We start from the raw sequence: 27,971 nt of genomic DNA, 5'->3' as shown, positions 1-27,971 counted from the left end.
CAAATGTAAAGATTTGTTTTATTTCTACTGGGGTAAGGAGGAGGATAAATAAAACTGCTTTCCAATTTGCTCTCCACTGTATACACACATACCCACACGCATACATACACATACACACACTAAAAATACCCCAACAAAAAACAAAACAAAAAAACCAAGAATCAAAACCCAAAACACCCTCAAACTGCACCAACACTTCGTATTTTGACCAAAAGAATAGATCCTGGGAGGAAGTGCAAAATGCAAAATCAAATGATCGAAAAATGCTGAACAAACAGCATTATTAATATACAAAATATTTATATTACTGAACTAGTAACAGCTGATGTTCTCCGTGTCTGTAAAACTTTGGAACCACATAGCTGATTTGTTAAATCTAGTCCATGCCAGCTTCCAAAAACCAGAAAAAATTTTAGTTAGCTTCATTCTTTGATGCCTCATCAAAATTTTCTACGAGATCTGAAAAAAAAAGTAAATAAGTTAAAGATACACAAAAAGACAAAGAGGTAAAAATGCAATTACTAACTTCTAGCCTAACAAAAACAAAATTATTGCTACTAGAATTAGCCTGAAAACATAAGTGGCAGAAATGAATTGGTGGCATTTCACTAATAATGCTTCATTTATCTGCTTAAAACAGAAACCCTAAGGAAATGTTAGTCTTCTTTTGCCTATGCAAACTAAGGTGACTAGCATTTTCATATGTCAATCATAATTCCTACAGAAATGTAACAATAACTATGCAAATTTATAATCACAATGATTCCAATTTAATAAAGGCAGATTCCAATTTAATAAATGCAGCAGAGCTTTGTGTGACAATTTCTAAGTTCTGAACGGGAGGGCTTTTATCCTGTTTCATTAGATTGTATGCACATCGTTGTGAACCCATTTAAATTCACAAGCTCACCATTAACAAAAAACTGAAAAATGATCATGCAATGAATTAAATGAGATAAACAGGATGCTAAAAATCTTAAAACTGAAGAAATGTCACCTACCTGGAACATCATCATCCTCCTCATCAATGTCTTCTGGTTTTGGTGTTTTGCTATCCAACACTACAAAAAGTTTATTTTAAAATTAGTCATTGAGAACAAAGACCCTTACCAAATACTTGTAATGTTTATCCTTTTTTCCTGTCTACATAGTTCTAGAAACAAATCTTACATAGTTGTTCAGAAAAAGCTAAATACTGCCTAATCTAAATGCCATATTTTTTTACTTGATACTAAAATTATTAAAAGTTTAACTTCATTAGATATACACTAAATATGGTTCGCAATTTCAATGGGTAGTGAAGGTAAAACTTACATGCAAAGTGGAATAATTTAGGTGAGTTTAAATAAAGACATTATAGTTAATTAATTCTCCAAATTCCATATTCTCCAAATAAAAAATCAACATTCAAGATTTTGTCCATCTCTTTTGGTGTAAAACTATCTAGCTTTGTAGTATTAGCATTGAACTAACAGGCTCTGAGTTTTTAGGGATGACAAGACACATTTGAAATCAGAACTATCTTGGACACTCAGAACTTATGGTTGCTGCATCTATAGCACAATCAACAATATTAAATGAAAATATAGTTCTGTGATAACATTATTGTCTTGTCATTAGTCAGAAGTGAATACCAAATCAACTGTTTATAAAATGTGGCCTGCAGATCCTGGCACTTTCCTTTTAAGTAATTACCTCCCAACACTCTATATTACTACCAAAATGTATCTGAATATTCTACATGCTACACTGCATAATTACTAAAGGAACAAACTCAAAAATTTATGAAGCATACAATATTACAAAAAGTAAAATTTCTGTACAGGCAAATCCTTCTAGCATAAAATGGACACACCTTTTAAATCATTAGGTTCTTTAAGTAAGGTGAGGAGGGAAAGAGGCACTAAATTGAAATACCTACCTTGCCGAGGGAACTGTTCAGCTAACTTCCTAAGACTTGTTAAGCTGTCAGCACCAAGCTGACTTAATATTCCAGGAAGCATTTCTGTGATTGGTTTGGCTTCAGCATGGCCAGTAATCGCAAAGGTGTTAGCAGAAAGGGAAGCTTGGACTTTGGGATTGTTGAAATGAATAACTGTCCCATCATCTTTAATCATGTTCACCTGTGTGATCACAGAAAAAAATGTATTTCACATATTTGGTACAACTTTAAAAATGTTTTAAAGAACATTTTATCCAATTACTGATTTTTACTTGGGAGCTAGTTATGCAATCCCAATGTAGTAATTATGTAAGCCGTGGATTTGGGTGGAAAAAAACCCTAGTGACAAAGTAAAATAATGTACATGGCATAAATTACTAGGATGGTCAAGAAATAGTCATTTTATTATAGAATCTAAAATTATTATTATTATTACTGGCCACGCCACATGGCTTGTGGGATCTTAGGTCCCCGACCAGGGATCAAACCTAGGCACACGGCAGTGAAAGCACTGAGTCCTAACCACTGGACCAGGGAATTCCCTAGAATCTAGATTTTAAATTCAAAGATTTCTACTGCGAGGAAGAAGTTCATGCCCACATTTAAAAAAAATGGGAGTTATCAGCCACGAATTGGCTTCATAATGAAATTACCCATTCTCTTAATTTATACTAGCAAACTAAATCAATAGATACTATTGTATCTGTACAATAGTCAGCATCTTACTTATGGGACAGGTTGTAAGGGGGTAATAATGTATGGTAAAAATAACCACTGAAAACCCATAAAGAACACTCAGAAATTTAATCAATCAGGTGTTTCACTCCTTTGAATACTTAGTAAATTTACAAAAGTTTCAACTTGTTCTCTTCATGTCTTTCTTTGTAGAGGATTTTGTCAGTTTCTCTGATTTTTAAGTGTAGCTTCTCAACAACCTTCAAAAACCCTTGTAAATGACAAGGAAGTTCTCCCACCCAGTTGCCTGGCCATCTGAACATTTATCAATTACTAGGAGACCTTTAAAACCATCCTCACATTCTCTCTGTAGCTTTCACCAATATGAACTGACTGCTTCAGATTTAATTTCATTGCCTAGGACTCACTGAAAAGGAAGGCTGAATGTGCATGCACTATGTAAAATGTTATTTTTCTCTCTCACTCTGTGTTTTAGTAGAGTTGTATTTGCATATAAGTTAAATGTGTAAATAATGTGATTCCACTATGTAGTTGATTTCACTGGGTAAGTTACCTTGGTGGTAACATGCTTATTATATAAAAAGGTTACGAAAGTTAACTCTTGGCTACTTTAGAAGCATTTCATGATCCATCCAAAAACTGCCCTTGTCACAATCAAGCAGAGATGCTGAGTGTTCTCCATGGTCAGTGCAAGTGGGCTTTTCTTCCTCAGAGGTGATCACCACCACTGATAGACAGCACCAGAAAGGAAGGGGAAGAAAGGGGCTTCTAAATTTCAGGCAAGACCTGGAACACAGAGAAAATAAAGGCAAATCCCCTAGAAAATTGTAACTAAACCCCACAAATATTACACAGAGTAAGCATTCAATCTAGCTGTCCTGAACAAAAATCATCACAAGTTAAAAATAATTTATATTAACTTTAGAAAAAGATAAACTATGTACTTCTGAAGATAATTACTGTTTAAGTAGAAAAGTTAAATGGAAAAATGGCTGAAAGTATAGGAGAGGAATGGCTTGAGAAGGCAGTGGCATAGTAGATATGAAATGGGATGCTGCTCTGGATCTATCCTAGAATCACATAATTTTAGTATGGGAAAAGAATAAAGATATGGTAGGACTATATTTTCCAAATCAAGACCAAATCACTTAATTTAATAAAGGATTTCTACAATACTTCCAGGTGTGAAAAGAGCCCTCAAACATTGTAATATGAGATATTTTTTATTTACAAACATTGAAGTCACAAGAGATTTGAAATCAATATTGTTCCAAAAAAGTCAGGCCATATATTTGGTGAATTTAGAGGTCTTCTAGTTCAAATCTCTTGTTAAAGAAATAAATACTAAAGACAAGAGCTCTTGGTTAAGCAACATACCCAAGGACAAACAGCTGGTTATGTGCAAACCCACAACTTGAACCTGGATTTCCCAACTTTGTTTAGTTTCCTTCCTATGATGTCATTCTCATTCTTAAAACACTTATTTGTCTATAAAAATTCAATTCTGTAGCACCATAAAAGCTTGTCAGAGAAATATTTATCTCAGAATGGAAGCTAAATAACAGCTGATATATGGATAATATATACCTTACTGGCAGCAAAATAAGAGGCTAACATGGGGCAAAAAACAATAAATAAATTCATGAATTTTCCTTCTGCTCAAGCTTCTTTTCCAAAGGCTAAATGTTAAGTCACATTTTACAGCCTGATGTAGGTCTTTGTAGTTTAAAATATGTTGTTTGAGTTTAGTGTGAAAAGCAATATGAATGCCATCCCAGACTGTGAAATACAAATAAATTTATTAATCGTTGTTTTAAATGGGGTTGTATAAAAGATGTAGCTTCATGAACAGCAAGGTCCAGAATTGGGTGGAGAGTTTAGTTTTAGAATAGAGAGAATGAAATACTAGAAGTTAAAAAGGCCAGAATATTTTATTTCTATCTAACATTCCTTCCCCTCTACTGAGCAAATGACATGGTTATATAAGGCTCCTAGATACAGGCTATTAGAACTATCAAAGGATTAATTGTTGGGCTGAGCAAGATCAGTTAGACACTTCCCAACTCTTTTAGAGGCAAAAGGAGGGATAAGGAATTTGCTAAATTCACAAAGCAAATTGTATGCATTTCATATGAAGACTTCACTTCCCCCCAGTGATTTTACTGCTGTTTGGTCTACGTAAATCATACAATCTATATACAGTATAATAACAAGGAGCAGACAAATAAACAAAGATTATTAAACTAGCTACTACAACAGCACTCAGGTTCCTTTTTCAATCGATCAAGCATCCCATTTATGTCGGTGTTTTTTCCACTTAACAGGTAGCTGAGGTAAAGAATGCTACTTGAGTTATGGAGGAAGAGGCATTTAAAAAAATTTAAAAATTTTTTATTTTTGGCTGCATTGGGTCTTCATTGCCACATGAGCTTTCTCTAGTTGCGGCAAGCGGGGGCTACCCTTCGTTGCAGAGCACGGGCTCTAGGCACGTGGGTTTCAGTAGTTGTGGCTCAAGGGCTCTAGACTCAGGCTCAGTAGTTGTGGCGCATGGGCTTAGTTGCTCTGCGACATGTGGGATCTTCCTGGCCCAAGGCTCGAACCCGTATCCCCTGCATTGGCAGTCAGATTCTTAACCACTGTGCCACCAGGTAAGTCCCGAACAGGCATTTTTTTGACCCCAGTCCAAAACTCCAGATGCCCTTTCTCTTATTTTTTGCTCTAATTAATACTGACATGTCTCGTAGTTACCAAAAAGTACTTTGTCCTCTCACGCATAGTGCAATTACATATGCTGTTTTCACTGTTTAGAAGAACCCTTTTCTGCTTCTCCACATTGTAAGTTCCCAGTTATCCAAGACTTGGGTCAGATGCTTCTTTCTCTGTGAAAACTTAAGGTGGTTTATTCACCTTCTGCACTTCATGGAAACTGATATTATATAGAATTATCTTGTAGTATAATTGTTTGTAATCTTTGACCTTACTAGAAGGTGAACTCCTTGAGATCAGAGGCCATTGCCTTACGAGATACAGTATCCCCCCAACTGTCAGCATCTAACAGTCACTCAAATTTGCTGAATGGACACCTCCTATAAAACTTATTCTAAAATCATGGATGCTGTCAGATCTCACTTCCCCAAATGCTAGATGAGGGGTCATATTAAGGTTCAGAAATAGCACCAGTAGTGCCCCCAATGAAGACACCCAGAACCTCCTGGGCTGTATTTTTGGCCTGATTTTTCCTATTGTTCTGCCCTTTCAGAATCAGCCCAACTGCTCTATAGAATTGAAGGCTATTTTAAGTCATTCCAGGCAACTGCTGGGTGGCCCAATTACGCTACTTATCAAAACCTTAACAACCCCTGCCCTTGCTGGCCTTTGAGTAGGGCACATATATTAACTGTAGCAGCCTTCTAGCTGGTAAATCTGATGCTCGCTTTATTCCTACATAGCAATAAGTTTTCATGGCTATAAGGAGGATTACAAAGTTATGATTGACTCCACAGCTCTTGCCGGTAACTAACTGCCCTCTCAGTTCAGAGAGGGGGTTTAAATTCTTATGCTATGTAATTTTTGTTTGTTTGTTTCAAAGTCCCCGCTAGGCCAGTTAGCTGCAGTTCATAACTGTCTTAAAATCAAGTTTTATTGCTACTCCTTCCTGTATGTAGTGGCACTTAAATGTTTATTAGGAAATTAATCTTTTATTGCCTTCCTGCTATATTTTAATGGGGTGAAATAACAGACATTTTAAGAATAAGACACGTAAGTGTCTGGACTGTGTAAGGCTAAGGGATGTCAGATTTTGAGGATTATGGCCTTTGCACACACTTCCCATAAGTCAGTATCTTTCACATTCAATCCTTTTAAGCTCAGCACCTGCTTATATCTAAAGGCTAGTATGAAGCATAACCTATTATTACTAATATAAGTGAAAGCTAACAGACATTATTAGACTATATGATATGCTGGGATCATTTTCTCTTATGCTCTGGTGGCAGGAGTCTGATGAGATGGATTCTCTGTAGCTATGCTGTAGATAGCATAAAATGGCATGTCCTTTCTGAAAATCAATTTGGCAATATGGATGAAGAGTTCTAAAACTGATCATGATCTTTCAGTCAGCAACTGTATTTCCAAGAAACTGTCTTAAGGAACTTGGAGAAGAAGATAAATATTTATGTATATAAAAGTCCAACATGTGAGTCTTTACTATTAAAGCATTATAATGCATAATAAATAAAGAAATGTTAAATTATGGTATGTTCATATACTGGAATACATGTAGACATTTAGACTGACAATTAAGAAGAATTTTTTAATGACATGAAACAATTTTTGTAATATAATACTATTTGGAAAAGGAAGGATTCCAAATTGTACATCTAACTGCAGTCTCAGATATATTAAATATATATGCATATAAAGATAGGAAAGAAATATAAGACTAAGAGTAGTTATTTCTTTGTAGTGGAGTTATGACTGAATGCTAATATCTTTTCCATATTTTCTGCATACCCTTAACTTTCTATGATGACAATGTATTTTTATGGGGGATGGGTGGAAGCTATTTTAAAAACAAAAGATGTTCATAAATAAACAAATGGATAAAATGTGGTATTACCCGTAGAATGGAATATTAGTCAGCTATAAAAGGAGTGAAGTTCTGGTACATGCTAAACATGGATGAACCTTGAAAATATGCTAAGTGAAGTAAGCCAGACATGAAAGGACAACTATTACATGATTCCACTTACATGAAATATCTACAACAGGCAAATCCAGAGACAGAAAGTAAGAGAGATTATCAGAAGCTGGGGGAAAGGGGAATGGGGAGTTATTGCTTAATGGGTACAGAGTTTCTATTTGGGATGATGAAAAATTTGGAAATAGATGATGGTGGTGGTTGCATAACATTGTGAGTGTAATTAAAGCCACTGAATTGTACACTTAAAATTGGTTAAAATGGAAAAAAAAATTGGTTAAAATGGGAATCTAATTCTGGAGTTCTCTGGTGGATCAATGAGTCTGAACTTTTAAAAGTAACCTATATGGTTCTGAAAAAAAGTGGTCCCAAGACCAATTTTGAGAACTATTAATGGAGCAAATAAAGAATGCTAGTGACAAAATTTTGAGGAAATAATAGTTTTAGTGGAATGGAAAACAAAAGGAGACAGCAAAGGAAATAAGGATACAATGAAGTAGGAGAAAGGACAAGAAGCAAAGCATAGAATTTTAAGGAAAGTCTTGGCAAATGCTGCAGAGTATCAGTGAAATGATGATGGAGAGGAAGCAGAATAACAGGTGAAATCATCTCTAGAAGAAAGAAGGGGAGGGACTTCCTTGGTGGTCCAGTGGTAAAGAATCTGCCTTCCAACACAGGGGACATGGGTTCGATCCCTGGTTGGGGAACTAAGATTCCACATGCCGTGGGCAACTAAGCCCGCATGCCACAACTATGGAGCCTGTGTGCCACAAACTACAGAGCCCACACGCTCTGGAGCCCATGTGCCACAACTATAGAGTCCACACACCACAACTAGAGAGAGAAAACCCACACACTACAACTAGATAGAAGCCCGTGAGCCGCAATGAAGAGCCCATGTGTCGCAACGAAAGATCCTGCGTGCCACAATGAAGATCCCACATGCCGCAATAAAGATCTGATGCAGCCAAAGATAAAAGACAAATAAATAAGTATTTAAAAAAAGAGAATTCTCTAGGAAAAAAAAAAGAAAGAAGGGGAAATTGGGAACTCAGAGAGGCCAAGATGGCAGAGTAGAAAGACCCCTAAGCTCATTTCCTCTCACAAGCAACATCATAACTAACTACAGAACAACCATTGATAAAAAAGACTGGAACCCACCAGAAAAGACATAAAGAAGGAACCACAACGAGACATGTAGGAGGGGCACACTTGAGATATAATCAAATCCCATACCCACTGGGTGGGTGACTGGAGAGTAATTATATTATAGAGGTTCTCCTACAGAAGTGAGGGTTCTGAGCCCCACATTGGGCCCCCCAAAGAGCCCCTAGACCATTTGGCTTTGAAGGCCAGCGGGGCTTTATTGCACGAGCTCCACAGGATTGGGGGGAACAGAGACTTCACTCTTAAAGGTGCACACAAAATCTCATGTGCATCACGACTAAGGGCAAAAGCAGTAATCTGATAGGCGCCTGGGTCAGACCAACCTGCTGGTCTGAGATAGTCTCCTGGGTAGGCGGGGTAGGGGTTGGGGAGTAGCTATGCCTCACCCTGGGGACACAGACACTGGTAGTGGGCATATCAGGGAGCATTCATCTGCATGAGCTCTCCTGGAGGCTGACATCTTGGCACCAAGACCTGGCCCCTCCCAACAGCCTGTAGGCTCCAGGACTGGGAGGCCTCAGGCCAAACAACTAACTAGGTATGAACACAGCCCCATCCACCAGCAGACATGCTGCCTAAAGACTTCCTAAGCCCAAAGCCACCTCTAGACATGTCCCTGCCCACCAGAGGGCCAAGACCCCACTCCACGCACAAGTGGGCAGGCACTGGCCCCTCCCACCAGGAAGCCTGCATAAGTCTCTAGACCAAACTCGCCCACCTGGGGGCAGACACCAGAAGCAAGAACACTACAATTCTGCAGCCTGCAGACCAAGTCTGCAAACACAGGCCAGATACTACCCTGGGACCAGCTGGCCTCTGGCCCTTGGGTGATGAGAGGAGAGTGCACTGCTGGGACGCACATGACGTCTCCTACAGAGGGCCGCTTCTCCAAGGTTGAGAAACATAATTAACCTACTACATACATAAAAACACAAATAGGAATTTAGATAAAATGAGACATCAGAGGAATATGTTTCAGACAATGAAGAACTGATGTAAAATTCCAGAAGAACTAAGCAACGTAAAATCCCAGAAGAACTAAGTGACGTGAAGATAAGCTATCTACCCAAAAAAAGAGGTCAGGGTAATGGTTGTAAAAATGATCAAAGAACTCAGGAGAGAAGGGGTGCACAGAGTGAGAAATGAGAAGTTTAGAATTAGAAAATATAAAGAACCACCAAACAGAATCGAAGAAGACAATAACTGAAATGAAAAATACACTAGAAGAAATCAATAGCAGACTAAATGAGGCAGAAGAATGGATCAGTGAGTTGGAAGACAGACTAGTGGAAATCACTGCCATTGAACAGAAAAAAGAATGAGAAGAAATGAAGACAGTTTAAGAGATCTCTGGGACAACATCAAGTACACTAATAGTAAGATTATAGGGGTCCCAGAAGGCGAAGAGAGAAAGAAAGGTCCTGACAAAATATTTGAAGAGATAACAGCTGAAAACTTCCCTAACCTGGGAAAGGAAAGTCACCCGAGTCCAGGAAGCAGACAGTCCCATACAGGATTAACCAGAGAGGAACAGACTAAGACATATTGTAATCAAAATGACAAAAATTAGGGCTTCCCTGGTGGCGCAGTGGTTGAGTCCGCCTGCCGATGCGGGGGACACGGGTTCGTGCCCTGGTCTGGGAAGATCCCACATGCCGCGGAGCGGTTGGGCCTGTGAGCCATGGCCGCTAAGCCTGTGCATCCAGAGCCTATGCCCCGCAACAGGAGGCCCACGTACCACAAAAAAAAAAAAAAAAAAAAAAGACAAAAATTAAAGATGAAGAGAGTATTAAAAGCAACAAGAGGGAGCTTCCCCAAAAAAAAAAAAAAACAAAAAAAAACAGAGGGAGCTTCCCTGGTGGCGCAGTGGTTAAGAATCCACCCACCAATGCAGGGGACACGGGTTCGAGCCCTGTTCTGGGAAGATCCTACATGCCACAGAGCAACTAAGCCCGTGTGCCACAACTACTGAGGCTGCACTCTAGAGCCCATGAGCCACAACTACTGAAGCCTGCGCGCCTGGAGCCTGTGTTCCACAAGAGAAGCCACCACACTGAGAAGCCTGCACCACAACGAAGAGTAGCCCCTGCTCACTGTGACTAGGGAAAGCCCGTGGGCAGCAACAAAGACCCAACACAGCCAAAAATAAATAAATAAATATATAAAGCAACAAGAGAATAGCATCAAATAACATACGAGGGAACGCCCATAAGGCTATCAGCTGAATTTTTGGGAGAAACTCTGCATGCCAGAAGGGAGAGATGATATACTCAAAACAATGAAAGAGAAAAACCTACAACCAAGAATATTCTACTCAGCAAGGCTCTCGAGGTTCAGATGTGATGGAGAAATCAAAAGCTTTACAGACAAGCAAAAGCTAAAAGAATTCAGCACCACAAAACCAGCTTTAAAACAAATGTTGAAGGAACTTCTCTAGGCAGAGAAGAAAAGGTCACAACTAGAAACAAGAGAATTACAAAATGGAAAAGCTTGCTGGTAAAGGCAAACATACAATAAAGCACGATATCATCCACACACAAAGCTAGTAGGGAGTTTAAAAGACAAAAGTAGTAATATCATCTGTATATACAATAAGCAGTTAAGGGATACACAAAAAATTAGATATAAAATATAATACCAAAAACAACAATCATGAGGGTAGGAGAATACAAATGCAGGGCATCTAAAATGCATTTGAAATTAAGAGATGAGCAACTTAAAACAAGCATGAATATACAGACTGTTATACAAAAAGCTCATGGTAGCCATAAAACAAAAATCTATAAAAGATATACACACAAAAAAGAAAAAGGAATCCAAACATAACACTAAAGATAGCCATCAAATCACAAGAGAAGAGAACAAAAAAAGGGGAAGAAAATACCTGCAAAAACAAATCCACTAGACATGTCCACTAGACAAATCCACTAGACACTAGACAATTAACAAAATGGCAATAGGAATATACATATTGATAATTACCTTAAATGTAAACGGACTGAATGCTCCAACCAAAAGACACAGACTGGCTGAATGAATACAAAAACAGGACCCATATATACGCTGCCTACAGGAGACTCCCTTCAGATCAAGAGACCCATACAGACTGAAAGTGAGGTACTCCACACCAATGAAAATCAAAAGAAAGCTTAAGTAGCAATACTTATGTCAGACAAAATAGACTCTAAAATAAAGACTGTTACAAGAGACAAAAAGGACACTACATAACAATCAAAGGATCAATCCAAGAAGATATAACAATTGTAAATATATATGTACCCAACATAAGAGCACCTCAATACACAAGGCAAATGTTAACAGACATAAAAGAGAAACCAACAGTAACACAATAATAGTAGGGGACTTTAACGCCCTACTTACATCAATGGACAGAGCATCCAGACAGAAAGTCAATAAGGAAACACAGGCCTTAAGTGACACATTAGACCAGATGGACTTAATATGTATAGAGCATTCCATCTGAAAGCAGCAGAATACACATTCTTTTCAAGTGTACATGGAACATTCTCCAGGACAGATCACATGCTGGGCTACAAAGCAAGCCTCGGTAAATTTAAGAAAACTGAAATCATATCAAGCATCTTTCCCAAACACAACAGTATGAGGTTAGAAATCAACTACAAGGAAAAAAACTGCAAAAAACACAAACACATGGCGGCTAAACAATATGCTACTAAACAATCAACGGATCCCTGAAGAAAGCAAAGAGGAAATCAAAAAATACCTTGATACATGTGAAAACGAAAACATGACAATCCAAAACCTATGGGATGCAGCAAAAGCAGTTCTAAGAGGGAAGTTCATAGAGATACAAGCTTACCTCAGGAAACAAGAAAAATCTCAAATAAATGACCTAACATTACACCTAAAGCAACTAGAGAAAGAAGAACAAACAAAACCCAAAGGCAGCAGAAGGAAAGAAATCATCAAGATCTAAGCAGAAATAAATGAAATAGAGACTAAGAAAACAATAAAAAAGATCAATAAAACTAAAAGCTGGTTCTTTGAAAAGGTAAACAAAATTGATAAACCTTTAGCCAGACTCAGCAAGAAAAAAAGGAAGAGGGCTCACATCAATAAAATCAGAAATGAAAAAGGAGAAGTTACGACCAATACCACAGAAACACAAAGGGCCATAAGAGGCAACAAGCAACTATATGCCAATAAAATGGACAACCTAGAAGAAATGGACAAATTCTTAGAAAGGTACAATCTCCCAAGACTGAACCAGGAAAAAATAGACAATATGAAGAGTCCAATTACCAGTACTGAAACTGAATCAGTAATTTAAAAACTTCCAGTAAACAGAAGTCCAGGACCAGATGGCTTCACAGGTGAATTCTATCAAACATTTAGAGAAGAGTTAAAACATATCCTTCTGAAACTATTCCAAAAAACTGCATAGGAAGGAAAACTTCTGAACTCATTCTATGAGGCCACCATCACCCTGATACCAAAACCAGACAAAGACACCACAAAAAAAGGAAATTACAGGCCAATATCACTATGATGAACCTAGATGCAAAAATCGTCAACAAAATACTAGCACCTGAATCCAACAATACATTAAAAGGATCATACACCATGATCAAGTAGGATTTATCCCAGGGATGAAAGGATTTTTCAGAATCCACAAATCAATCAGTGTGATATACCACATTAACAAACTGAAGAGTAAAAAAGCATATGATCATCTCAACAGATGCCAAAAAAGCTTCTGATAAAATTCAACATCCATTTATGATGAAAACTCTCCAGAATGTGGGCATAGAGGGGACTTACCACAACATAATAAAGGCCACATATGACAAACCCACAGCTAACACCATACTCAATGGAGAAAAGCTGAAAGCATTTCCTCTAAGATCAAGAACAAGACAGGGATGCCCACTATCACCATTTTTATTCAGCATAGTTTTGGAAGTCCTAGCCACAGCAATCAGAGAAGAAAAAGAAATAAAAATAATCCAAATTGGAAAAGAAGTAATAAAACTGTCACTGTTTTCAGATGACATGATACTATACATAGAAAATCCTAAACATGCCACCAAAAAATTACTAGAACTCATCAATGAATTTGGTAAAGTTGCAGAATACAAAATTAATGCACAGAAATCTGCTGCATTTCTATACACTAACAACAAAATAGCAGAAAGAGAAATTAAGGAAACAATCCCACTTACCTTTGTATCAAAAAGAATAAAATACCTAGGAATAGAGACCTCCCTAAGGAGGCAAAAGACCTGTACTCCGAAAATTATTAAGACGTTGATGAAAGAAACTGAAGACGACAAAAAACAGATAGAAAGACATACCATGTTCTTGGATTGGAAGAATCATAATTGTTAAAATGACCATACCACCCAAGGCAGTCTACAGATTCAATGCAATCTCTATCAAATTACCAATAGCAGTTTTCATGGACTTGGAACAAAAAATTTTTAAATTTGTATGGAAACACAAAAGATCCTGAAAAGCCAAAATGATCTTGAAAAAGAAGAATGGAGCTTGAGGAATCATGCTCCTTGATTTCAGACTATATTACAAAGCTAGAGCAATGAAACAGTATGATACTGGCATGAAAACAGACACATAGATCAACAGAACAGAACAGAAAGCCCAGAAATAAAGATACGCATTTATGGTCAATTAATCTATGACAAAGGAGGCAAGATACAACGGAGAAAAGACAGTCTCTTCAATAACTTGAGCACGGAAAACTGGACAGTTACATGTAAAAGAATGAAATAAAAACATTCTCTAACAGCATATATAAAAATAAACTCAAAATGGATTAAAGACCTAACCATGACCAAATACTATAAAACTCTTAGAGGAAAACATAGGCAGAACACTCCTTGTATTTTTTTTTTTGGCCATGCCACGCGGCTTGCGGGATCTTAGTTCCCCAACCAGGGACTGAAACTGTGCCCCTGCAGTGGAAGCACAGAGTCCTAACCAATGGACCGCCAGGGAAGTCCCATATATACTTCAATTTTAAAAAATTGTTAAAAAAAAAAAAAGATCTGGGACTTCCCTGGTGGTGCAGTGTTTAAGAATCCACCTGCCAATGCAGGGGACATGGGTCCGATTCCTGGTCTGGGAAGATTCCACAAGCTGCAGAGCAACTAAGCCTGTGTGCCACAACTACTAAGACTGTGCTCTAGATCCTGTGAGCCATAACTACCGAAGCCCATGCACCTGGAGCCTGCGCTGTACAACAAGAGAAGCCACCGTAGTGAGAAGCCCGCGCACTGCAATGAAGAGACCCTGCTCGCTGCAACTAGAGAAAGCCCACGTGCAGCAACGAAGAACCAACGCAGCCAAAAAAAAAAAAAGCTCTGCACATAGGGAAAAAAAAAGGCAAATTTTATGTTATGTTTATTTTACCACACACACAAAAAACAGGGAAAAAAAAACAAAAAACAAAAAAAGCAGGATATTTAAAGAATGTAAGACTGCTGTGTGATAATAAGTTGAATGGTACAGTGTTTCTCTTTCACTCTCCTGTACTAAGAGCTGTACACCCATTGACACCTGAGGCTCTAGCTGGAGGAAGAAGGAACCGCAGTAAGGGTCAACTTTAGGTTCTTCTTCTGTATAACTGGTTCAAGAAAAATAAGAGCCAAGAAGAGGAAAATATAAACAGTAAAACTTATGTGTACAATTACAAAATTTAAATTCCCAGCCCTAAGCTTTCTCCTGAGCACCAGCTCTCTATGGCTAACTTCTTGCAAAACAATTCCACCTAGAATAATCAGTATTGCTTAAACTTAACAGGCCCCAAACAAACTCATCATGGGAGTCAGCATGCTATAGATTATAAATGATGAATAAACACAGTTCCTACTGTCAAGATTCTTACAATCTACTGCAAACAGACTATTTGGTTAATAAGTAATCACACCCTACAATATGAGGCTGTAATAATAAACGCATTATAGCAGAGCAATTTAAGCTAAGGGCAGTGGAAGTACAGATAAAGTGTTGATGAATTATGCCTGGAAAGATAGGGAAGGTTTCATGGAGACAGAATCATACCTTAGTTAAGATAGAAGCTGTCCTCTGAATATAATAGTAAAACTCTGTGAAACAACTAGACCATCTGAACCAGAGAAGCAGATTTTTGGTGACATTTCTTATTAAATACATCTGATGAAATCAATTATCTCTGGGAAATGAAACAGATTCTACCTTTTTTTTTTTTTTTTTTTTTTTTTTGCGGTACGCAGGCCTCTCACTGTTGTGGCCTCTCCCGTTGTGGAGCACAGGCTCCGGACGCACAGGCTCAGCGGCCATGGCTCACGGGCCCAGCTGCTCCGCGGCATGTGGGATCTTCCCAGACCAGGGCATGAACCCGTGTCCCCTGCATCGGCAGACGGACTCTCAACCACTGCGCCACCAGGGAAGCCCCAGATCCTACTTTTGATAGATGCATGTTATCATCAGGAGAAGAAAGGTGACAACACGGTCACTACAGTCAACTAGATTACCAAGTAAGAAGCACATCCAAATATCTTCAAATGTCAGAGAACATAAAACATTTTCAGAAATTTAGTTCTGGATTATACTCTCAGAGTTCACATAGGAATTTCTTCCTAAAACCCGGTACTTACTTGGTTTTTTTGTATGAAACAGTCTCTGACATTCCCCTGCCCCCCCCCCCCTTTTTTTTTTGCGGTACGCAGGCCTCTCACTGCTGTGGCCTCTCCTGCTGCGGAGCACAGGCTCTGGACGCACAGGCTCAGCGGCCACGGCTCACGGGTCCAGCCGCTCCGCAGCATGTGGGATCCTCCCGGACCCAGGGCACGAACCCGCGTCCCCTGCATCGGCAGGTGGACCCCCAACCACTGTGCCACCAGGGAAGCCCTCCCCTGCCCCTTTTTGACAGCTTTGGATTTCTGTCTTTGGTAACAGGTAAAAGAAATCTACATATGATTGAATTTATTACCCCAAATTAACAAACTAGGGAACACATAAAAGTCCAGAGAAGCCTCTCTTAATTCAAACAGTCCTTTAGTTTTTAAGTATTTGAAGAAGACATAAATTAAGCTTTAGAAGGGGAAAAAAATTACTGATACTGACAGCCTAGAAACTAAGATTAAAATTTTACTTGGCAGGGCTTCCCTGGTGGCACAGTGGTTGAGAGTGTGCCTGCTGATGCGGGGGACGCGGGTTCGTGCCCCGGTCCGGGAAGATCCCACATGCCGCGGAGCGGCTGGGCCCGTGAGCCATGGCCGCTAAGCCTGTGTGTCCGGAGCCTGTGCTCCACAATGGGAGAGGCCACAACAGTGAGAGGCCCGCGTACCGCAAAAAAATAAAATGAAATAAAATAAAATAAAATTTTACTTAGCAGAAGTGCATTCAATAAGTTTTTGAAACCCAACTCTGATCTCTCTGTTCCAACCCACCAAACCAAGTACTTTCTATTGGTTTGATGTTTTGAAGTATCTTCTCTTTTCAAATGTTTTTATCTGCTTTCCTTAAACTGCCAAAACCCAAAAAGATAGTATCTTCCAGAGTTCAGCACTTTGAAAAAAGCTGAAAACATCCCAAGTTAAAATTAACGAAATTGTAAAATAATCATTTCTTCTATTCTAAGATGTATATATTTTTTCATATCTTAATGTTTCTGAAAACCACACACGTTTTCATGTATACATTTAATGTAGTAGTTTCTTTTTTCCTCCTAGAAGCTGTTTTAAACCAAGCGTGTGTCATAATTTTCTTAAAAAAAAATGAAATAAATTCTGCTTTAATTATAGTAACACAAAACATAATGTTTGAGGCAAGCCAGATTATACAGTACACTAGATATGCCTAAACAAAATTATTTTAGATCTGCAAAGTGTTATATAAAGTACCAAATATCTTGGTTCTCAAAAAATCAATTTTAGAAAGAGGGAAAGGAAGAAAGCAAACCTTCCCATTTTAGTTTCAAACATTCAGAATGTTATAGCTGTTACCTTACAGTGTTAATTTTCTTTACGCATATTTTCTTTGTACAACTAGTCTGTGAGGGTTGGAAGACATCACACACACACACACACACACACACGGGGGTGGGAGTGCAACAAGAGCATGTACATGCCTATTATGTACCATTAATTTTCTGTGTGACGTTTTGGAGATATGTGTCTCCAAACAAAACTGCACTGGCAATACCAACAAAAAAGAATTAATAATATAGTTTAATACATGCTATAATAAAATTAAATACAGGGCATTATGGAGGCACATAGGAAAGGCGTCTAACCCTTCTTTGCATAAATGTGTATGTGTGCTACCAGGAAGGCTTCTGGGAGGAAATAACACCTACATTAATACCTGAAAAAGGAGAAAAAGCAATGTCCTTGGAAATACTGATGGGGATTTCTTTTATCTATAATGTTAAGTAATGAACTGAACATGGCAGGTGCTCGATAATACAGGATATAAGGCAGGCACTGTCCCTTTCTTTGGGGGGAGTTTGGAAGAACAGAGAGTAAGGAGGGGCAGGAGGAGAGGAAAAGGCCAATAGTGAGTATAAGAAAGTATAACTAAAAAGACCAAAGCAAGATAAATCAATGAATAAAATGAACTGTGGTTTTGACATACTTAGTTCAAATCTGGAATTCAGCACTTACTAGCTATGTGATCTTGGGCAGATACCTGACTCTCTAAGTCTCAGCTTTCTTATCTGTAACCAGTAACAACCAACCATGAGACACTGTGAAGCTGAAATGGATAATATATATTTGTTTATCTGTCTAGTTGTCTAATTAGTTTCCACACTAGATTTTAAGCTCTAAACGACAGAGACTATGAATAATATCTTATGAATCACTGCCTAGCAAAATGCTTGGCATACAGCAGATGTTCACTACCATTAAAAATTTATAATTTCGACAACAAATAAACCATGACCTCAGCACACCATTATAACTAGTTTGATTATATTCTGAAGAGATCAAAGACTGATAACTGACTGGCTTTTTATTTCACTATAAAACACTAAAAGTTTTATTAATTATAAGAACCATAAAGTCTTCCAAATTTGAACAAACCAAACATTTAGACAAGCATGCCCCTGGAAATATTATGCAGTTAAAATCTATACTTCAAGGAGGTGTAAATACAATCTTTTCCTCTCTCTAAAGAAGTGTTTTCAACCAAGGGTGATTTGCCCCCCAGAGAACATGCAATAACGTCTGGAGACATTTTTGGTTGTTGTAACTGGGGATCTAGTGGGTAGAGTCCAGGCATGCTGCCAAACATCCTACAATGTACAGGACAGTTCCCACAGTAAAGAATTATCTGGTTCAAAATGTCAACAGTGTTGAGGTGGGGAGGGGTGGGCATGAAGTCAGAGAGTAGAAAGGTAGGCAAAGATATAAGATTGCCTGAACACTTATAAGTAAGTTAGGCTTAACATTATCAGAGTTCATGTCCATTGTTACAACTTATTCTTTTTTTTAATCAAGCTGTGATTTTTTAAAACATCTTTATTGGAGTATAATTGCTTTACAATGTTGTGTTAGTTTCTGCTGTATAACAAAGCAAATCAGCTATACTATACATATATCCCCATATCCCCTCCCTCTTGAGTCTCCCTCCCTCCCACCCTCCCTATCCCACCCCTCTAGGTGGTCACAAAGCACCGAGCTGATCTCCCTGGGCTATGCAGCTGTCAAGCTGTGATTTTTAAAGACAGGCTTAAATTTGCTTTTTCTCAAATATACCCCAGATAGAGAATGATCTCTCTGAAAATTATTTTAGGTCAATGAAAATATATAAAAGCTTTCAATAGCTCAGAAAAAAAAAAGCATTTTAAATGCTTAATTTCAAGACTTGCAAATGAAGTTCTAATATTTATCAGAGTAAGAATGCACAGCCACATCAAGCTGAATGGAAAAAAGATAAATGTGGCTCACATTTCCTACTGTTTTATCAGTATATTGACTTTGAAAGTACAAAGCAGATTTAAACGATGTGTTCATTCATTCACATATGCATGGCTGAAGGAATATGTAGCACTTTGCCATTTCACTGCCTTTTTTTGGTACTCTGCTATTTCTTTAATAGTAATCCCCATCACCACATTGTTTCTGATCTATGTTTCACAGCACATGTCCATTAATAATCTACTAAAAATTGTGAGGTGGTGCCACACGAAGTAATGACATAATGAAATCTAACTGATGGCAGTGAAAATTTTAACATTGGTTACTATCAGAAATGGAATCATTAGGTAGAAGTAGGTCTAGATGGTAACAAATCACAAACAGTTGATGTTATTATAATTTTTCTTGAGTGCCTTTTGAAATAACATCAATCTTTGGTTTCAGATTTGAGAAAAGTAGAATTATCAAAATATAATAAAATAATTTAAAAATTTAATGAATAATTTTTGAAAGAGGTCTAATAAAAAATCCAATTCATGTAAAGCTATTGCTAGAGCTTGGCTGAGGTAATGCTTTGAGAGACTGTGTATGGGAAAAAAGTCCATCCTACTGGAAGAAATCTTTGGGTTTCTTTATTTCTGTATCATTAGAAAAAAATCTTATTCTATTAAAATTCAAGAGCGGTTCCATAATTTTGACATATATGCAAATACTTTGAGTCTGAAAAGTATAATGAATCCTTTAACTGTCTACTAAAATCATTTTTTTGGACAATCATCCAATTTATACAATAAGCAAATTCAATAGCTATAGTCCTTCAGAAAGACAATACTGGATTCATCTAAGCTGATATTTTACATTTGAAAGTGTGGTTAATTATCTGTGAATGTGCTACTTGTCCAAATAACAATTTACTAAGTGACCATACCTCTTCAATACCAGCTATATTATTCACAGCCAGTTTTTTTAGAGAACTCTGAAGTTTTTTGTCATCAGCTGTAGCTGTTCTATGTACCACCTTCTTCTTTCTGCGCGCTGTACCCTGAAAGATAACCAAACAGAAGTGTTAGCGTGCCATGCATTTGACAACTGCAATCACTTGTCTTCCTTTACATAATATTCTAACTAATATTCTAACATAATATTCATAATATTCACTCAAGAAACTGCCAACTTCAACTCAATAGTGAGGTGGTGCCACACACAGTAATGACATAATGAAGTCTAATGAATGATTAGATGATTAATAAGACTGTCAGCCTAACCCAGATTTTTGAAGGTCAGTTTCTAGCCAATTGTTCTTACTCTTTCCAATATCCAGCCTTTATCATTTTAACATTGTTTCAAGAAAATGTTTCTAATAAAAAAATTGTTTCTAATAAAAAATAATTTATAATTTCAAGATAATTTAGTGTGCTTTATATCAACTTTCAAACATTATAAGGAATGCTTTTTTTAACAGTGCCTACCACCCCCTGACAATAAAGTCTAAAGATATTCCGAAACTTTGGAGATTATGACATAATTAAGAGTCAAAGGGCTTCCCTGGTGGCACAGTGGTTGAGAGTCCGCCTGCCGATGCAGGGGACACGGGTTCGTGCCCTGGTCCGGGAAGATCCCACATGCCACAGAGCAGCTAGGCCCGTGAGCCACGGCCGCTGAGCCTGCGTGTCCGGAGCCTGTGCTCCGCAATGGGAGAGGCCACAACAGTGAGAGGCCCGCGCACCGCAAAAAAAAAAAAAAAAAAAAAGAGTCAAATGCCTATTATGTGAGTGTTCTAGAGTCCTAGAACCCAGGAATGAAAAAGATCAAGTTCTTACTTCAAGGAGCACACATTACAGTGTGAAGGAAAAGTCAATAAACATATAAACAAATTACATCATTTCAAACAGGACAAGGGTATTAAGAAAAAAAATAACATAGTGACAAGAATATCAGATGGGGGTAAAGCACTACTTTATTACAATATTCAGGGAAGGCCCCTCTGAAGAGGTGACATATGAGCTGAGATCCATGGGAAGACCTAGGGAAAGAGTGATCCAAGCAGAATGAAACAAGAGTGAACCTTTTATTTCTAGAGAAAGCAGGCCAGTATGGCTAAAGCAGAGTAAACAATGGGAAAGGAGGAGGAAAATGAAATCAGAAAGATCGGTAAGGGCCAGATCATGTGGCCTAGAATCCCATGGGCAGGAGTTGGACTTTATTCCAATTGCAATAGGAAGCCATTGGAAGGTTTTAAGCATGAAAATGACTGGATCTGATTTATAATTTTAAAAGATGACTGAGGTTGCTGTGGAAAATGAACTATAATGAAATCAATCAGGAAGCTACTGTAGCAGTCCTGATGAGAAATGAGGGTTGTGGCAGTGGAGGTGGTGAGAGCTCAGACTGTCAGAAGAACCAACAGGACTTGCTGATGGACTAGATATGGGATATGAGGGAAAAAAGGAATCTAGAATGATGTTTAGAATTTTGACCTGAGCAAATAGGTTGAAAATTATACTATTTACTGAGATAGGAAAAGTTCATTTCTAAATGGATACTTTGAAACTCTAAATACATTTTTTCCATTGAAAAACTATTTAAAACAATGAATTAAATTCCTGAGCCAATTTAAAAAAATGTAACCTAAAGCAGGGCTGAAACACTGCCAAGAGCAGTCTATATCTTGAGGTCTAAATCTTTCTGAGACCTGGCAGGAGTAAAGAAAAAGGAAAGGAGGTTTCAATCTCTGGGTAGCTCCTGCAGTATTACTCAGGCAATCAGGCTTATAGAGAGTAGGCAGAAGCCTCAGTCTCAGCAACTCTGGTGGGAGTAGAAGAGAGTCCTGTGGGTAGCAGCAAAGGTTGTAATGAAATCCAGTTAAAGGATGAACTAAGAGTGACTCTTTACATAGATGGCCATTTATTTATGATGTGTTCCTGACTCAGGGATAGCTCAATTGCTTGCTGGATACAACTCAAATGATCCTCACGCACCTCAAAGTCAACATGCCTAAAAGCTTATCAGTCCACCAAACTACTCTTCTTATATTTCCTAAGTTTTGTAGCTCTAAAACCAGAAATTTGGACATCATCCCAGAATCCTCTCACCCGTTCATCCTCCATATTCTATTGGTCATTAAATTGTGTCATATCCAGTCCCTGAATTTGTATCCCACATACTACAGCAGTAGCTTCTCGATTGTTCTCCTCTATGCCAAACTTGTTTTATTTCATTTTCCACAATGCTGGCAGCTACCTTTTAAAATGACTGTTATTTCCTTCTTAAAATTCTACAGTAGTTTACTGTTGCTCTTGCCTATAGGATAAAATCTGAATCTCCCTAGTATGGCATACAAAACTATGATCTAACCCTGAATTACCTGGTTGTTTCATTTGCTACCATACTTTATCCATTATTTACTCTAAACTCTAGCTATAACAAACTAAAGCAAGCTGTTCCATTAAGCACCATGCTATCTCAGCATCCTATGGGCCTTTGCATGTGTGAGAACGACAATCTTCCCTTCACCCTACCCACTTATCCTTGCACCTGTTCTTGTTTATTCTTCAAATCTCAGCTCAGTGATGATGTCCTTATCTCTCTTAGGCAGGAGCACCTTGTACTTCATTTTAACATTTACTATTCTGTAATGGAATTGTATGTCTCTCTTCCAAGCTGAACTGTGTCAAGAGCAGGAAACCTTGACTTATTTATGTACTGTGTGCTTGGCGCATAGTACATTCTCAATAAACCAGCTGAATGAATGTGCCAACTATCTGGTTTAAAATATATAATAATGATGTACTGCATCAAGTTCTTACAGGTATATTCTATGGTTCTTGAATATTCCTAGTTTTTGCATTGGTACATTACATTACACTTGCTGCTACAATGTGACTAGTACTTTGGTTATAGGAATGTGTTAATATGACTCCAGAGTCATATAACTGTATCACTATGAAAGAAGGAGAAAGTACTAGTTGCTTCTCCCCTTCCCCGTCTTCTGTCCCCATCCCCAGAAACTGTGGTTATCATCAAAGTAAATGACACAGTGGGGCTGCTACATAGTGTCCTACCTACCCCCTCCCTAGGTCTGAGGTAAATACTATTCATGCTTTTCCTTTTACAAAGATTGTATTGGGCAGAGATAAAGGTAGAATATTCTCCTTGAGCCTGAGGCTGGAGCTGAAGGGAATCAAAGATTTTCAGTGTTCAGAACTAGATCATCCTTAGGCTTCAAAGTACATGGGAAAAGAATGCTTATGTTCATATTCACCAACATAGACAAATAGGTAGGAATTTGGGAGGAAAACCTAGCAATGAACAATGTACCATCAACTTAAGCATGCCCCATTGTACACCTAACTGAAGCAGTAGGGGCATCCAGTCAAGATAACCTTAATATCTGGGATGCCCTGAGGGTGAGTCTAACATAATAGCTGTCATTTATTAAGTGTTTAGTCTGTGCCAGACACCGTTCTAGGTGTTTTAGAAATATTACTCTATCTTTAGAAGCATCTTATATAGGATTACTTTTGTTTTGCAGATGCGAAAATGGAAGCTTAATAAGGTTGGTTAACTTGTTCATCTCATATATCCACCAGACGTTAAGAAGACTCAAAGGTGGCTATTTCAATTGCACCAACAGAGAGAGAGATCTTCTAATTATCTATTTTAGATCTAGACAAATTATTTTCAAATTGGAATGTGGTTTAATCTTGATTGTTTAAAAGATTTTAGATTTTCAATGACCACAAATCCAAAATAATGACACTATCTGGTAATAATACATTCTCCTATCAGTTTTTCTTATGCCACACTCACCTTGCCCCCTATCCGGACCTGAGCCTGAAGTTTGGCTAACTTTTCTTGATTCATGCTGTTGGTAAATCTAGGGGGGGAAAAATAAATTTGTTAAAGTCACTGTTTTATTTACCAAAACAAAATAACTGTTTATACAACAGTACCTTCTGGTTCACTGAACCTGTAATATGCATCACCACCACAATCATATTGTCTACATTCTTAAAAATATTAATAACTTGTCCTAGCTTCATAAGCCAGACAGTAAAAAATCCAAAATTAAATAATACCAAGAGGGAGCTGAATTTACAAACAGAAAATAGAATGGGATTCAAAGTTACCTATTCGAAGATCCCTCCTTAAAAGCATGATTCAGTACTTTGGCATTCAATAAAACCTAACCAATTATGAAATCTCTGCAAGCCAGTTTTTCCCCCAAAGATTTTCACAGCAGAGAGCTGTTACCAAATTAGCACAACCTTTAAGTAAACATTTTTCTCTCAAATCACATTTTGTATTTCTTTAAACCATAAAAAGAAGACAAAAAAAAAAATGAAAGAAAGAAAAAAAGGGAAAAGAAAAATCTGGACAAAGAAAAAAAGACAACAATAGGCTGTGTAGCTGTCAAGATGTGAGGTAGTCCCGTCCTCTATTCAAGGTCAGGTGGTATGTTAATAATAGGAAAAGAGAACCAGATTTTCAGACATTCAGTGCTTCTGCAGCACTTTCCACGGAGTTCATTCAATACCTTGCACTAATATAATATGTCATACTTGTCAAGATATTATTATTGCATATAAGGTAAAATGCCTCCTTGCACAATTTGACAAAAACCTATCTCTGCTACATTGATGCTAAATTTTGTGGGGAGGAGGGGAAGAGGAAACTCTTAGAAATAAACTTTTAGAGGTTAATCTTGATTTTGAAAACTCTAAGAGCATTATAAAGTCAGGAATCCTACTCTGGTCAGTCCTTTCCAACTAAGGAAAAAAATTCTTCAGTTTATAATGGGCCATAACATTCCACACTATGTAAACAAATAAAAGCCAATGTTAAAAGTCTTGTTTTACTTGTTCTTGGATCAACAGATCATTACTGAGATATGAGAGAGGGAATAAAGGATAAGGGTGTTGTCAAAACTTTTTGGCTGATTCTCTAAACTCTTTATAATCATCATTCAGATGAAAAGGCTACTGTTTTCTTCAATTCAGAGATAAAAGAGAATCAAAGATTATATAAGTATTAATCGTTCTGTACTCTGACACTGTACTTAGGCACTAACCTGTATATCTCTCTGCTTTAAGGCCAAAGTCCAGTTCCTAAATAACATTTAGAATTTATGATTTCTCAGTCTTTACTCAGTACTGTATCACAATGCTCAAGCAGCTAAGACACTCTTTCATAGGAGCAAGTGTGATTATAGTACAAAATCAGGAGACTTAGGTGTGTGGCAATCTCAACTCTGCCACAGACTTAAATCTGCTGATGTAAATCCCAATCTCTACATTCAATATCTACAGAAAAGGACCAATATTCACTACTCTCAAAGGAATGTGGCCACGAAGGTGTAGTGAACTAACAAAGAGCCTAAGGAATTTTTTACAAAAAAAAGGGGATAAGTGAAAATATTAGAACCAGACACAGGGTAAACCTTTTGGGACTCTTCGGCATTGTGAAGTAACAATCCCCAAGAGAAGAGGTGGAAGCCAAAATAGAGTCCTGACTTGTTTGAAACAAAGCAAGGACAAAATTAACTCTTTATATCAATGTGTAGACAAGAAATAACAGAGTCCATTCCAGATAATCAGTATAACAGAAAACTTGTTCCCAAGGAGTACCTCAGAGAAAAAGCGTTTTAGGGAGGTTGGAAGCTCAAGGTTGGTAGGGGAGGAAGAAGAGTGGTCCTTTGTCTACTAGCAGGTTGGGGTGCATGGAATTCAAGTAGGAAATTAGATTGGACTCAGTCTATGAGAGAAGAGATTTCAAGCTCAGAATTCGGAATAGACCTCAAAGATCACCTGCTTTAACTCCCTATTCCTCAATCAACCTTCATTTTATTGTAGGCATTATTTCTGTCTTGTACATGTGGCCATCTCAAATACTTGCAAGCAGCAGCAGGGTATAAATTATAAATAAATAAAAGTTCACCTCCCTCCCAATTTAATAGATTTGGAAATGAGGGCCCAGAAGGGAGAAGTCACTTCCTAGGCCCAAAAGGAAGTAGTAACTTCCTAAGGCCATATGATTAGTGAATTCTTCCTTGGGGATCCTAGGATCTTTTAGCCCTTTCCTCAAGGAATCTCGAAAAGATGCAAATAATGAGGTTATAATCAACATTTATTGAGTGCCTAAGTTCCAAGCATTATGGTGGGCACTTTCACATACACCATGTTCACAAAGAGATAAAATAATTTCAATCTTTAATCCTGACTTTTTATTTTGTGGGTTACTCTATCTAATAAGAGAGGCACAGGCTTTGGAATCAGAAAGATCAAGTTTCCACCACTTAGGGCTTCAGAACGGTATTTTACTTCTCTGAACTTCTATCCCTTCCGTATTAGAAACAGTGTAACACCACATACTTCACAGAGTTGTTTTAAGAGTTAAAGATTAAGGTATCAAGCACAGGGTATGGCTCACAGCAGATACTCAGAAACTGGTAACTATTGTTACCATTCCCTAAGGGACAGATCTGGTAGAGTGAAAGAACGTGGGAACGGAAGTTGAAACCTCCATTCACGAGCTGTGTAACACTGCCCGTCGGTCAATCATCAACTTCCTGACAGCCTACTATGCATCAGGCAGTGTGATGGGGCTATAAAAACGGGCAAAGCAATGTCTCAGAGAGGGTGGCAGACTTTAAACAAACACTGCCATTACGAGGTGAAGAGCGCTGCAACGGAATTCGGTCTCCAGCGCTCGGGGGCGGGGGCTGCTAGCCTCAGTTTCCCTATCTGTCTAGTGGGAGGATCAAACGAGATGACAGCAGATAGGCTGTATAAAGCTCACAGCATTATTGTTGTGAATAATGAAGATAACAGGACAGAGGCGGGGGACCACCTGCCTCCTGGGACTGGATCTGGGCGGCAACAGCGCAGGCCCGCTCGCTCACAGAAAGCGGTGGTGCTGGGGACCTTCCCTCAGGTGCCGACCCCCAGCTGCGCCGCCGGTAACCGAGAGGCCAAGCCAGCCGCCTCCGCCCCCACTCGGCGCGCCACAGCGGAAGTGGCAGCCCCAGCAGTTGGCGGGTGTCGGCAGAAAAGGGCGTGGGGAGATCGTGCGCAGCGGCCTAAGGCCGTGGAGTGGCGGGACCGCCGGGGGTCTCACCTGAAGCAAGGAGGGTTCTCCAACACCAGCACGCGGCAAGAGCAAGATGGCTACCTCAGTCGAGACAGAGAAAGACGAAGGCGGCCGCGCCGGCGGGAGTCGGTCCCACGTGACACATCCGGCCCCGCCTCTCTCTCACCAGAGCAACCTATCCCGGGAGCCCATATACGAACTACAAAGCCTAGGCTGCTCTGCGCCTCCCAATAGAAAAGCGGCAGGTGCAGGTGGCCGCGCTGCATCCTGGAGCTTGCAGTCTCCCTGGTGTTCCATTGTGTCCGTGCGTGCAGTTTGTAGGGAGCCTAATAAAAGGGCTGTGTGTATTTTTGTTTGGGTGTCTACTTTTGCCGGATGTCTTTCACTAGGAATTAAGTACGCACTGTCGAACTTAACTAGTGCGGACTCACGAGTGTGCAGACTCAACTAGTCTCCACTCAGGAGACACGGGAAA

General features: G+C 38.6%; 1 protein-coding gene across 3 annotated transcripts; it reads right to left on the bottom strand.

Moving 5' to 3' along the window:
- Position 1: 1 nt before the first annotated feature.
- Positions 2-27,638, bottom strand: BTF3L4 (basic transcription factor 3 like 4). 3 transcript variants are annotated; one of them, XM_065880045.1, is made up of 6 exons: positions 27,524-27,638; positions 24,218-24,284; positions 20,337-20,450; positions 1,922-2,123; positions 1,002-1,061; positions 2-459 (listed from the first exon to the last, which is right to left on the bottom strand). In XM_065880045.1, the coding sequence occupies exons 2-6, from the start codon at positions 24,269-24,271 to the stop codon at positions 413-415; spliced, it is 477 nt and encodes a 158-aa protein (XP_065736117.1). In that variant the 5' UTR covers positions 24,272-24,284; positions 27,524-27,638; the 3' UTR covers positions 2-412. The 3 variants fall into 3 exon arrangements, with proteins under 3 accessions (XP_065736117.1, XP_065736139.1, XP_065736128.1); XM_065880067.1 differs by lacking the exons at positions 20,337-20,450; positions 24,218-24,284; positions 27,524-27,638 and adding an exon at positions 3,192-3,659; XM_065880056.1 differs by lacking the exons at positions 1,002-1,061; positions 27,524-27,638 and having other exon boundaries at positions 413-459; positions 24,218-24,271.
- Positions 27,639-27,971: the final 333 nt, after the last annotated feature.

The sequence above is a fragment of the Phocoena phocoena genome, chromosome 1, assembly GCF_963924675.1.
Source record: "Phocoena phocoena chromosome 1, mPhoPho1.1, whole genome shotgun sequence".
Lineage (NCBI taxonomy): Eukaryota > Metazoa > Chordata > Mammalia > Artiodactyla > Phocoenidae > Phocoena > Phocoena phocoena.
This window is presented reverse-complemented; position numbering and strand designations above follow the sequence as displayed.

Coding starts and splice junctions, on each gene's coding strand:
- BTF3L4 (XM_065880045.1), bottom strand. CDS start 24,271: ATGAATCAAGAAAAGTTAGCCAAACTTCAGGCTCAGGTCCGGATAGGG. Junction 2,124..20,336: donor ATATAGCTGGTATTGAAGAG/GTATGGTCACTT, acceptor GTGATCACACAG/GTGAACATGATTAAAGATGA. Junction 460..1,001: donor GGAGGATGATGATGTTCCAG/GTAGGTGACATT, acceptor TTTTTTTTTCAG/ATCTCGTAGAAAATTTTGAT.